General features: G+C 39.1%; 1 protein-coding gene across 1 annotated transcript; it reads left to right on the forward strand.

Annotated features, from left to right (window-relative positions):
- Positions 1-539: 539 nt before the first annotated feature.
- On the forward strand, positions 540-11,298 carry LOC111870661 (kxDL motif-containing protein CG10681). Its single transcript, XM_023863131.2, has 4 exons — positions 540-794; positions 917-1,116; positions 2,015-2,203; positions 10,467-11,298. The coding sequence occupies exons 1-4, from the start codon at positions 652-654 to the stop codon at positions 10,583-10,585; spliced, it is 651 nt and encodes a 216-aa protein (XP_023718899.1). The 5' UTR covers positions 540-651; the 3' UTR covers positions 10,586-11,298.
- The last annotated feature ends 2,107 nt before the right edge of the window (positions 11,299-13,405 follow it).

Consider the following 13,405-nt stretch of genomic DNA (forward strand, 5'->3'; position numbering starts at 1 on the left):
ATGAAAATTGTTCATAAGGCCAAAATTCATAAATCGAAAGTGAAATTCCCGCAACTTTACACGTAAAAGTCGCCTACCTTACGACCCTAAGGTGTTCATTATAGCAAAAATGAAGTTCGTTAAGTAAAAAATAGGTACAAATTTGTTCTAGCGAAAATTCGTAAATCGAGCGTTCGTAAAACGACGGACACTTGCATAAGTAAGTATGGTTTTTAAATGTAAATATTGTAAATGCATACATTATTTGAAAAATACATTAAGAATATTACTTTAATTTTATAATTTGTATTTTTCCCTTTGTGTAATTTACTCGCGGACTGCACCATCTGCCCGGCGGACCACGGGTTGAACTCACTGCGGTAAGGCCTTCGAACACTTCCATAGAGCCAGTATTGCGGTTATCAATTCGAAAGATAGTAAATCTAACCCGTGGGCAGTACCTCTATTTACTAATCCGAGGCCAGTACTAAGGAATTCATAGAACGCTGTTAATTTTTGGGGCAAGACAAAAAGTCAGTTTATTAAATTGCAGAAATGAATATAAATATAGTGGCATTATCAGAACTTCCGCACTAAAAACAGTATGAATGAAATTTCCCTTCATGACTATACATTTCAAACTCCTTGGGTGGGAATGCTGATGGAATAAAAATGGCAGAAAATACGCCTGAGAGTGATCTGGGAAGTATTGAATGTTTTCAAAATTATACAGCGCCAGAAGTTTTTATACAAGGTTTAGCCGGAATTGTTGACCAGCAAGATGTAGAAGCTATGATTAGAGCACAGAAACAAATGTAAGGAATTTATAATTGTTCTATCCAAACCGCTGAAGTTATAGGTTATGTTTGAATAATTTACCATAAGACTGGTAAGATTAGCAGAAGTACTATTTTAAAGTGCAGTCATATTGTTGCAGGTTACAGAGATTTGAAAAGACGAATGAAATGTTAACCAACTGTAATGCTCTTTCTGTAAATCGCCTAAAATCAGCCGGTGCAGAGTTTAAGAAGCATACACAACTACTCTTAGAAATGAAGAAAGATTTAGACACCATTTTTAGAAGAATAAGAGTAATGAAAACTAAATTGGCATCACAGTATCCCCAAGCATTTTCTGGTAAACACTGTTCATATTATTGTAGTGACAACCTACACTCACTAATCTAACAGTAATGTTGGCAGTCATGCCTAAATGTCAGTCCATGTGTGTATGTTTTTGCATTTGTGTAATTGCTGCAAGTTTCACGCACATCAGGGCTCCAGGAAAAAGTTCAGACACTGTGGGTGAGATAAGGGAGAGGGGTGAGTGATTATTGTTGTTCTTGATAGATATATATATTTAGTCAGTGATTTTGGAGTCTATTACTTTTGTCCCTTGCCCATAACATTTCATATTGAATTTTTACATATCTGATGTAAAAGTAGCTGTATGATACATACTGGAAGACTTGTGAGATTGAAGCTGTGTTTTTATGGAGATTTCTTTTTTATTTTTATGCTTGCACATATCCAGCAGACTTGAGAGTGACCATAGATTGGTATGGTTAGTTTATATTATTCATTCAAAATCTACAGTGAATGCATGGCATAGTAACTGTAAGGAAAGGACAGATTGTTGCAAGTTTTTGGGTGTATGCCAGTGGCAGAATGCATTGTTACTTTGCTTCCAGCAGTTATGTATTATGAGGTAATATGTATATGTCACATTGGTATGTGCTGTTTGTTATAGATAGCTGACATACTAAGGCTCTAAAAACTTCAAAATAAGCCAAATTACTGTTATTCTGTTAACACTATGTTATCATAACTGAACATAGGAAGACAGAACAGTAGAATGAGAGAAATATTCAAAAAGCTGTTTTGCTGAGTGACATATGTTGTGCACTTATGTTAAAATAGTTTGCATGCACATTGTTATTTTAATAAAATATGAAAACATAAGAACAATCTCTATGACTATGTGTATGAAACAGACAAAAACATTCATTTGAAAAATGGGATTTATCTTATTTCAGCAGTGACTGAGAAAGGCCATAATGCAGAGGAAGAAGATGAAGCTGATGCCAAAGCAGGGCCTAGCAAAACGAGGTCATCATCTGAAACAACCAGAGTGTCTACAAATCTTGCAAGTGTAGGTTTACTAAAAGAAACTCGATGTCAAAGGGATAAAAGTAATGAAGACCTAAGGGAAAATCATGAAGAATGTGAGTATTTTGGCATACTATCCTCCTTGTACAAGGATAGATTACATGTGTACAGTCTTATATCTCTCACCCCCTCTTTGAATTTTGAACAAATTGGCTGTTCTTCACAACACATTACATAAATATCATGTCACTAGAGGCCACTCCCTCTTCTATGTACTCCGTAGTTTTGTAACATCAGTAGTATCTACACAGTAATAAAGTGAATTTATAAAGCAGAAGTGACACTAGAAACACTCAATTTTTGGGCCAGAAATTTTGTATGGTAATAAATATTCTGATAGAGTTTGGGATACCCATGAAACTAGTTAGGTTTATTAAAATGTGTTTAAACAAAATGTATAGTAAAGTCCGTGTAGGTAAACATTTGTCTGATAAGTTTCCTATCCAGAATGGTCTAAAACAGGGTGATGCTTTATCGCCACTCCTTTTCAGTTTTGCTTTAGAATATGCCATTAGGAAGGTCCAGGGAAACCCGACGGGACTGAAATTAAACAGGACACATTAGCTGTTGGTCTGTGCTGATGATATGAATCTACTGGGTGATAATGTAGATAGCAGAAAGAAAAACACACAAACTTTAATTGACGCAAGTAAAGAGGTTGGTCTAGAAGTAAACACAGAGAAAACTAAGTATATGTTACTGTCTCGTCATCAAAATGCAGGGCAAAATCATGATATAAAGATAGGAAACAGATGTTTTGAAAATGTGGCACATTTCAGATATTTGGGAACAACGATAACAGATCGAACCCTGATTCAGGAGGAAATTAAGAGGAGATTGAACTTGGGTAATGCTTGCTACCATTCAGTCAAGAACCTTTTGTCTTCTCGTCTGCTGTCCAAAAACATGAAAATTAGAATATACAAAACTATAATTATGCCTGTGGTTCTGTATGGGTGTGGCTCTGACATTAAGGGAGGAACATAGACTGAGGGTGTTTGAGAACAGGGTGTTGAGGAGAATATTTGGACCAAAGAGAGATGAAGTCACAGGAGTTTGGAGAAAACTGCATAATGAGGAGCTTCATAACTTGTACTCTTCTCCAAGTATAATTAGAATGATCAAGTCAAGGAGGATGAGGTGGGCAAGTCATGTAGCACGAATGGGGGAGACGAATGCGTATAGGATATTGGTGGGAAAGCCAGAAGGAAAGAGACCACAGGGAAGACCAAGGCATAGCTGGGTGGACAGTATTAAAATGGATCTTAGAGAGATAGGATGGGATGGTATGGATTGGATAGATCTGCCTCAGGATAAGGACCAGTGGAGGGCTCTTGTGAACATGGTGATGAACCTTCGGGTTCCATAAAAGGCTGGGAAGTTCTTGAGTAGCTGCAGAATTGGCGGCACCTCAAGAAGGGCTCAGCTCCATGAGTATGAGTAAGTAATAAAAAAAGGTAAAGTTGTCCCTATGCTTAACTAATTAAGCACTATGTCATGAAGGTGTATGGGGAAGTGGATGTATCGATCTGTGCTCTCTTAACCTTGGCACTAGTTGGAAGTGAATGGACAGCTTCATGCCCCAGCCACGTTACCCCCGGTATCCATTGGACAGGAGACTGGGTGGGGCTCAAACTCTGACCCCTAGGTCATCCAGCCCCTAGCCAGTTGCTATGCTAACTGCACTTTAGCTCTTTTTTTTTGTGATAACAGTTTTTCGAAACTGGTGTTTTGTTTTTATAGGGTGTTTCAGAACAGGTTGCTGAGGAGAATATTTGGACCTAAGAGATATGAATGATAGCAAGCTGGAGGAAACCGCTAATGAAGAGATTCATAATTTGCAGTTTTTACTAGAATGATCAAATCAATTGGATGAGCATGCAGTATACATGGGAGAGATGTATACAAGAATGTAGTAAAGGAAACATGAAGGAAAGAGACATGGATGCTGGCAGAATTTTTTCCAAGAATGGCAGGCAAAAAATATTCTTGCAAGCTTATGTTTAAGCCATTTTACTGATCATCCTAGAGTATTGACACATTGCGGACTGGTTGTTTAAATGTTTAAATCACCCTGTGGACCGGGGTTTTTAAGCCTAGCACCCTAACTTGTGCACTGTTCACTTTAAAAATTAATATAAAATCTCGTAATTAATTTTATGAACTAAAATTTTTGGAGAACACTTACCAGAGCTCCTAGAAGTGCTTGTGCATGTGATATCTCTGGAAACATTCCCCTTTGTGAAGAGGCATCACACAGAATTTGCAGATGTACGCAGTCCTACTCTTCTTCTTGTGGACTGCGCACGCACGGCACTGCCTAGAAGGGTACTTCTTCTTGAAATGTTCACTCTTCACAATTCTCACGAGGGTATGTTTCCGCATATCACCCGAGAGTCGTCCAGGGGGGTCAAAATGAGGCCTGCGTGGGGTGGGGGTACACGGGCCTGGTCGCGCTAAGACTGTGTCTGCCGCCGGTTCTGCTGCCACCATGTGGTCTGTAGCCCAGGCTTTTGCCACATTCAGCAGAAATGCNGAATTTCTGTTCAACTTTTTGAAAACCGAAAATCATCGGACTCGCACTTTCATTGGACACAATATTTTGGGGGGGCCCTGTGGCCCCTGTCACTGTCACTTTCACTGAGGCTGGCCTCGCTATCAGAAGACGAAGCAGTTGGCAAATCTGATAGCTCATCGGAGAACAAATCTAATATTTCTTGTTCTCTGAGAGAACGCTTCGCCTGCAACTGCTTTCGTCTGATCCATGTTGCGCTGCTAACTTCCTGGTTCATACGTGGAAGCTTGGACTCGAACAAAGGATTTTTTCTTTAGGGTGTGAGAGGAAATGAGCGTGATCATGTTACTGGCTAAGCTAGCAAACATTCCTGAGGTCAGCTATGCAGTAGTTATGATGCAACATGGCCACACAGCGAGATATAGTCCATTGCAACATAACGTGTCAGAAAAGGGCCAATTGGCTTGCCCGGTCCACAACGCTATAGAAACCTAGAGGGTCAATTGGCCCCTCCGGTCTTGAATGTGTTAAGGATAGAACAATATTAAAAAAAAATTGTAATTTTCGGTATTACTCTTTACTGTATTTTCATCATTTCTCAGTTTTGATTTTCTCCACAAGTCCATGGAGAGGAGGAGGCATATATCTGCCCCCCCCCTAGCCTTAGGAAAAGATCGTTTAGGAGATCTATATGTACAAGAGAAGATGGTGTTAGAAGGAATCATAGAGGAGTATTGTCTGAGGGTATGGACTGGATTCATCTGGCTCAGATATGGTCCATTGGCATGCTTTTGTGAACACAGTAATAAACATAAAACTGTGGTGGCCACATGAAATCTGTATTTACCTTTGGTTTGATGGCAACAACTAAGGTGTATTTTGTGGGGAGATAAACCACAAACATACCTACAAACTTCATATGAAATATTCTGTACATTTTAATGATGACATCCACCAGCAGCACCAAAATTCAAGGTAACATCTGACAAATTTAATGTTGTCATAATCTCTACATAGCAGTTGTGCACAGAAATGGATCCTTCAATAGAAAAATTATGAATTTATAGTTCTTTTGTAGCCTGCCATATAGATTGAAGTATTTGAAGGAAAACAGATGACACTTGTTCCTCCTTGGACATTTTGTTATTTTTTAAAAGTTCACTGTTGTGCCTTCAAAGTATAAGCAAGAAGAACAGGGAAGAACTAATCATCTACTTCCGTTTGATATGATATGTTGACTTGTTGACTTGTTCTATATCTGAACCAGATGCCTCTATGGATTTTTTGGAACTATAAATAAATGAATGAATGAACGAATGGACCGCACAGAAAACAATGCCTCCAAAAATTCTTCATTGCTATAATATCTTTACCGAGTTGTTACCTAGCAATGGTAGGGAGATACACAAATAGTCACACAGACTCCTTTGAGAAGACATGGACCTCTTAGAAACTGATGCATGCAATAGTTCCTCTGTTACATGTATTCATTGCTGTGGGAACGTGTTTACTGAGCCATTGTCTAGTACCAAAAGGAGAATACACTTAACCGAGCTGTTGCCTTTCAACAGTAGGAGGGATACACATACAAACTCACTGACTGATAGGAGAGATTTATGAAATATGCCATTGAGATGGGCTCAGTTGCCATGATATACATGCCAAGTTTGACTCAGGCATTCAAAAGTTGATAGGTGGGGATACACAGACAGGATGGAGATCACATAAGCCTACTTTAGGAAAGTACTTGTACAATCCATGAGAGATGCAGTAGCTTTTGTTAACATTTTATTTTGACTTATAAAATTGATGGTATTGTATATTTTCAACTTTCTCAGATTCAAACAACCTAAAAATACAACAAAAGATAACATTCTCCATGGTGCTTGTTGTACTTAACAATAGACAACTTCATATTGTGGACTCTGTTGTAATCTGACGGGCACGCAGTAGCATAGTTGGTTGAGGCACAATGCTACAAGCCGGAAGGTCGCGGATTCAAGTTCCAATGAGGTCATTGGATTTTTTTCAGTTGAGCTAATCCTTCCAGCCACACTAGGCCCTGGGGTTTACTCAGCCTGTAATAGAAATGAGTACTAGGAATTAATTAAATAATTTTCCTGCGGAGTAAAGAGCGGCCAGCGCATAAGGCTGACAACCTTACCACCATCTTTGAGGTGATTGTCTAGATAGTGTGGGACCCTCAACATATCACAACCCTATGGGCCTTCACGTTGCTTCTGTCTTTGATCTTAAACCCTGAAAGTGGGAGAAGTAGGTTCCTCTGTAGTGCTGCAGACTACATGGTGTCATAACCCAGGACACCACAATATGAATCTTTACTGCAATGAATAATGTAAATCTAACTTTATAAACAGCTTATTTCCTCTGCATATTAAAGGAGGTGAATAAAGTGTCAGTGTTCAGATGGAATTGGCAGTCTTGTACAATTGGTGCCTGGAGCCGCCTGAACACTAGTTTACATCTCATTCAGGTGAAACTTCACAAGCCCCTGCAACATTTGGTATTGATCATTTCATAACCTGGACAAACAAGTTGGGTTTGTGAATTTTTCTGCTGCCATTAGGCACCTGATATTGTTATGGTAGCCTAAAATGTTCACAGTAGCAGTCATTTGTGTAAATTGTTAAATCCTAAATTATCCATTCATTCATTCATTTATTTCATTTCCATAGATCCATACAGAAACAAGTTCCATGAGATGTGGAAATAGTCAAGTTTGAATCTTAACATAGATACAATAAAAACGTAGAAAAACAAGTTATAGAAATAAATTCAAGAATACATAAATTAATATAATTACATTTCAGAATAACAATTAGTATATAGTAAGCAATCATATTTCTGCCAAGGCCCTTTATATATATTATTATGTTAATTGTAATAATAAGTGAAGAATTAATAATTAGTTTAACAAAATAAAATCATCAATTAAAAAATTCATCAAGTGTGTAGAAGGAATTATTACTCAAAAAGTCCTTCAATTTGACTTTAAATTGATTAGGTATGGAAACAATCCAGTGTCTGTTTAGCCACTACAAATTACTGGCATAAACCCAATGAAATTTCAGTAGGCAATTTTTGTAGTGTCACATTGTACTTATGTAACTGATCAATTCTTATACATTACACCCTCTAAAGGACAGTTTGAATTTAGATTGTCACTAAATATGCATGTTATGAACTGAAACGTCCTGGAAAGACAGTCACATTTATACCAAGGTACTAAACTTGATAGACCAGCAACATGTACTAACCAATTCTACAATCTAGACCAGCCGTGTCAAACACGCAGCCCCTGTAGCCACAAAATGCGGCCCCTCATCTTTTAGAGCTAATTGATATTAAAATCAATATTACAATTTTAGTAGAAATATTTTTTGTAAAGACAATTTCCCAACAGACCAGAAGACAAGAAGTCTCATGCAGATATAAACTAGCAGGCTGCAGGAAAAGTGATTCTGAGAGTTGCAGAAGGGTTGGTCCAACTAAGTTCGTGAAGGACAAACTATTGTATTTCAGAGGGTTAATGCACTAAAATCCGCACAGCCTCACCACCCCAAGTATTTCCAAGAATCCCTTTTGGAGGCGTAGTAAGAATGCAAGGAGGGTGGCAACTGACAGACAAGTGCAAGGGATTTCTACCTTCAAAACTAGCTTGCAACCCCCAGTCATTTGCTAATGGGCTGCTAGCAATCTTTCACTTTTATGACCATTGAGACAAGATACACCTTCCTACTAGTCCAGTAGTCTCTTGTACATTGTCGTTCAGTTCTTTTTCACACAGCGACAGGTGCTGATGTTATATTGTGATGAATGTATAAAGGTTATAATTAAACATTAAATTATCAACTGCGAGTTTTCTTGTATATGTACAGTAACTTTTAAAGGGCAATGTCGCTTTCAAAATATTTAAGTAGCAAAAAAAGAACTATTGAAAGTGAGCGCCGTGTTTTTCAAGAAAAATGGGAAATCGCTTATTTCTGTTGTGAATTTGAAGGTAAAATTACATGTTTGATTTGTGGACAAAATATAAGTGTTCCACTTTAGGTAATTATATTGAAATTATTCCTAAGTAATAAATAGAATTAAATTTCCTTGTATCAAAATCTAATGTATATTTCTATTTTGAAGTGCAGCCCTTGACTATTATTTAGAGGGCTGGTGGCCCTCTGTACAAGTTGAGTTTGACATGCACGGTTTGGGGGGTTGGGGGGGAGTATGAACTCGGCATACTTTATGATTCAGTTTATTGCCGCCATTTTCTCATATTTGTAATTACTTGCTAACTTACATAACCACAAACAGTGTCTTCAGTAGCCGAACACGTTACAATATATATATACAGAATGTTTCCATATTTTTGCTCATCCCTGTATATTGTATATATGGATGACAGTCCTAGTATGCTCAGAAATACACCATTTTTTTCAATAATCAGATTGTCCTTTACTATAGTAAGGTCACAGAAAGAAGTCGTATGGATGTGGGGATGATGGCACTCAAGGCTTCCCACCCTTTGCCTACTGCTGTATTTGCCTCAAGCCCCATCTGATGAATAACATCCAAGTCAGACTGCTTGTTGAAAGACAAGGTTATCAAAGAAGAGTACCATTTTCTGGGACATAATACCGTGTGGTCTGTTGAAAGTCAACCGATGTTTCACAGGAGCATATTGCCCCATCATAAGGATTGAAGAGTAAGCCAAGCAAGAGAGTAGAGCTTTGTTTGTTGCCTGCTTCGTGCTGGTTCCTCGCTTGGCTTCCTCTTTAACCCCAGAGATGGAGGTGATATGTTCCTCCAAAATGTCAGTTGACTTTTTTCAGTGGACTAAACAGAGTTATTGATACCAGAAGATAGAACTCTGTCTCTGCCCTGTCCAGCAGGGCATCTGCAGTGCATGGTAATTCAGTCTTTCTAAAAAATACTGGTCCATTCATCATTATAAAGCAGCTGCAGATATAAAACACTGGTTACTATTTCCTTCAGAAATACTAGACAGTGCCTTGAGCACAAAGCCCTTATTTCTTCAAATTTAATCTTTGTGACTGCTGTTCATATGGTATTTAAAAAGATCGTATGTACCATAACAGTCTTAGAATTACAGGCAAAAATCAAAGCCACTGATAAAATCCCGGATCACCTACGAATTTATGCTCTTGTGGCAATTGCACAATGTGCAAAGACGTTTCAGTTCTAGATAATAAACTTGCCCATAAGGTGCTTCCATGTGGGGTATGGGGGTAACATTCCTGTGATCTCTCTCTTGGGACATTTTCAGTCATTTTGCCTTCTGCTTTACTCTTGGACTAAAATATGCACTCAGATTTTAGGCAGCACTTTACAGGACAAACCACTTGTGAAAGGTACCTAGAAGAAGATGAGTCAGTCACACATATCCTATGTGATTGTGAGGCCACAGCTTATTTAATATTTCATCACCTGGGCCAGTTCTTTATGGAACCAAATGACTACTATGACGCCCCAATAAACAAAGTCCTACATTTCATTTGAAGTGTAGGGTTAATCAAAAGGAGAAACACAGTAGATCACTGAATGTCGCGGTGCAAGGGGCCGGATTATTATGGCCCACCCCTCATACACGTACATTCATTCATTCATTCATTCATTCATTCATTACAGGACAAAACATGTATTATACCCCAGAAAACATATATATATATATATGGGAAAGACAGTAACATGGTCTTCTGTAGCATAGAACCTTATAAATTCTCAGCATTGTTAGTAAACATCTCTAATGCTGTCTTCTTTGTTTACAGTTGAAGATGTTGGCACTGATGATAGACATTACATGAAAAGGGGGAACAGTTCATCTACTGACAGTCCGAATGGAAATAGCAACAATGAGTCTTCACCTTGCACTTCAGACACTGGATGACATGGTTATCTGAATCCTTCACTGAAATATATTAATGTAAACGTTACAGGAATATTTGTTAGACTGAAACTGTTTGAAACACAAGGACTGGCACAAACCTAAATACTGCTCCAGGCAATGAGAAATTCTACTGCTGAACAACCCCCCCCCCCAAGTGAAAAATAGATTAACTTTTTAGAACTTTGTTACAGTTAAAATGACATAACTTCCCAAACACTGGGACAAAAACCATCACTGGTGTCAAAATCCCCAAAACAGTTCTATTCACTTTGTAGCATAATGTGTTTAAATTATCACCAATTAATGACAAAGAAAATGTAAATTGTGTTACCCCAGGCAGTTGCTTGGTTTGCATATGCTGTTGTACTCACCATGCAGCTCTTTGCCAGGTCCTTAATTGGTCAGGTTGCATATTTGTAAGGAAATACATATAAAGTAAATATTTTTCTCTTGGACTATGATATATCAGTAGTTTCAATAAACTAGTTGTCTTATAATTCTTATTTATAATTGTGATGAGTTTAAAAACAAGCCTGTGATAATGAGAATGTTTTTGATTATATAATAAAGTGTAGCTGTACAGTTAAAATAGCTTTTTGTGTGTTATAGTGAATAGCACCTTAATGATGTTTTACTTCATTTTCATCAAATATATAAGCACTCAAACACTGAAAAAATAAAAATTCCTTAGTGATCTGTTTGTACAGCAAGTTATTTTGTAAATGTAGAAGGGATGGGCACTCCTTCCATCAAGTCAGAGTGACCCAAACCATGTTCTTTTTTTTTTTTTTTTTTTTTTTTTTTTTTTTTTTTTTTTTTTTAAAGNCAACTGGGTCCATTCAGCATAGTGGCCCCTGATTGGCCTATTGTAGCCTGCCCCAGGTGATTATGATGATGGAGAATTTGGCGGAATGAAGATTGGCAGGGGAAACCGAAGTACTCGGAAAAAACCTGCCCCAGTGCCAGTTTGTCCACCACAAATCCCACTTGACCAGACCCAGGCCGCCATGGTGGGAAGCCAGCTGGACAATGCAAACAGTAACCCCAACTTTCTGAACACCGTGATCACAGGCGATGAGTGGTGGGTTTATGGGTACGACCCAGAAACCAAGATGCAGTCGTCACGGTGGAAACATCCGACATCCCCAAGACCCAAAAAAAGCACAGCATGTCCGCAGCAATGTCAAGGTCATGTTGGCCATTTTCTTCGAGTCCCGTGGGGTTGTGCATCATGAGTAAGCACCACAAGGCCTAACCATCACAAAGGAATACTACCAGGAGGTCCTTCATCACCTTTGTGATGCTGTGCAGCACAAACAACCGGATCTGTGGGCAGCAAAAACTTGGCAGCTCCATCATGATAATGCACCCGCGCATTCTGCGCATCTGATTCAGACTTTTGTCACCAAACACAACATCCCTGTGGTTCGTCAGGCTCCCTGCTCGCCCGACATTGCTCCGTGTGACTTTTGGCTATTTCCAAAGCTGAGAATGCTGCTGAAAGGAACCTGATTTGAGTCAAGAGAAGACATCATGCGGAATGTGACGGCCCGGCTGATCACCATTCCAAAAGACGCGTTCCAGAAGTGTTTCCAACAATGGCGGAAGCGATGGGAGAAGTGTGTGCATTACCAAGGAGACTTCTTTGAAGGGGATTAGGGTTTTGTACCTCCAAATCAATAAATGTATTTATGCCGACCAAAGGTTCGATACTTTTTGAACACACCATGTATATACTATTTCAGAGTTGTTGCAAAGACCTCTTCATTTTCTCTCGCTTTAATTCTGATGTTCATAATTTAAGTGAAACATTAACCTTTAACATCCGAAGTGCCCCGTTCGTGCCAGTGATGAGTATAGTCATCGTGGCCAAAGTACCCCATTTTGGCCAGTAGGGCATTTAAACTCTGCTAGTGGAAGTGCGCGCACACGCCGCTGGTAGAAGTGCAATCACAGTCCTAAATATTTATTTTTATATGTAGTAATTACCAGACAGACTTAGTAAAACCCTAATAGGGAAATGAAAATGATACCTAAGCGAACAAGAGCAAAAAAGAATATACTCATCCACGAGCCAGTACTTTTATTGGAGATTCTGCAGATTAATGTGTTAAATATATATAGTAAAATTTGATGTACACACCTTTTTTGTTATCTGCTTGAGGTTGTGGGAACATCCCACATTATCACGCATTTCTGCAACGCTCGCTCTTCACATCACTTTTCACCATCACGCGCGCTAACCAATCAGATTGCTTCAAACGATCGCATTTATACTACGCTCGGCGCTAGCCCGCGTCTACACCATTACGCGCGCTAGCCAATCAATTCTTCCTCCTCACTTTCGAGCTTGGCTCCGCCCCACCGACCAGCGTATAAAAAGGAGCGATTCCAGAGCCGAGTTATTCAGTTCATCAATTCAGTTCAATTCAGTTCAACGCAGCTCATCATCAGCCTACGAGCTAGCCACATTTGTGACCCCGACATGATTGGAAGCGCGTGTGGTGAACATCAAGTAACGACTCCAACGTTGGATCATCATGGTCCAGCATAGACGCCGCATACACTTCGCAAGCAGCATCACTTCTCACAAGGGAGGGAGTGATGTGGGAACATCCCACATTATCACGCATTTCTGCAACGCTCGCTCTTCACATCACTTTTCACCATCACGCGCGCTAACCAATCAGATTGCTTCAAACGATCGCATTTATACTACGCTCGGCGCTAGCCCGCGTCTACACCATTACGCGCGCTAGCCAATCAATTCTTGCTCCTCACTTTCGAGTTTGGCTCCGCCCCACCGACCAGCGTATAAAA

This window comes from Cryptotermes secundus, unplaced genomic scaffold, assembly GCF_002891405.2.
Source record: "Cryptotermes secundus unplaced genomic scaffold, Csec_1.0 scaffold652, whole genome shotgun sequence".
NCBI lineage: Eukaryota > Metazoa > Arthropoda > Insecta > Blattodea > Kalotermitidae > Cryptotermes > Cryptotermes secundus.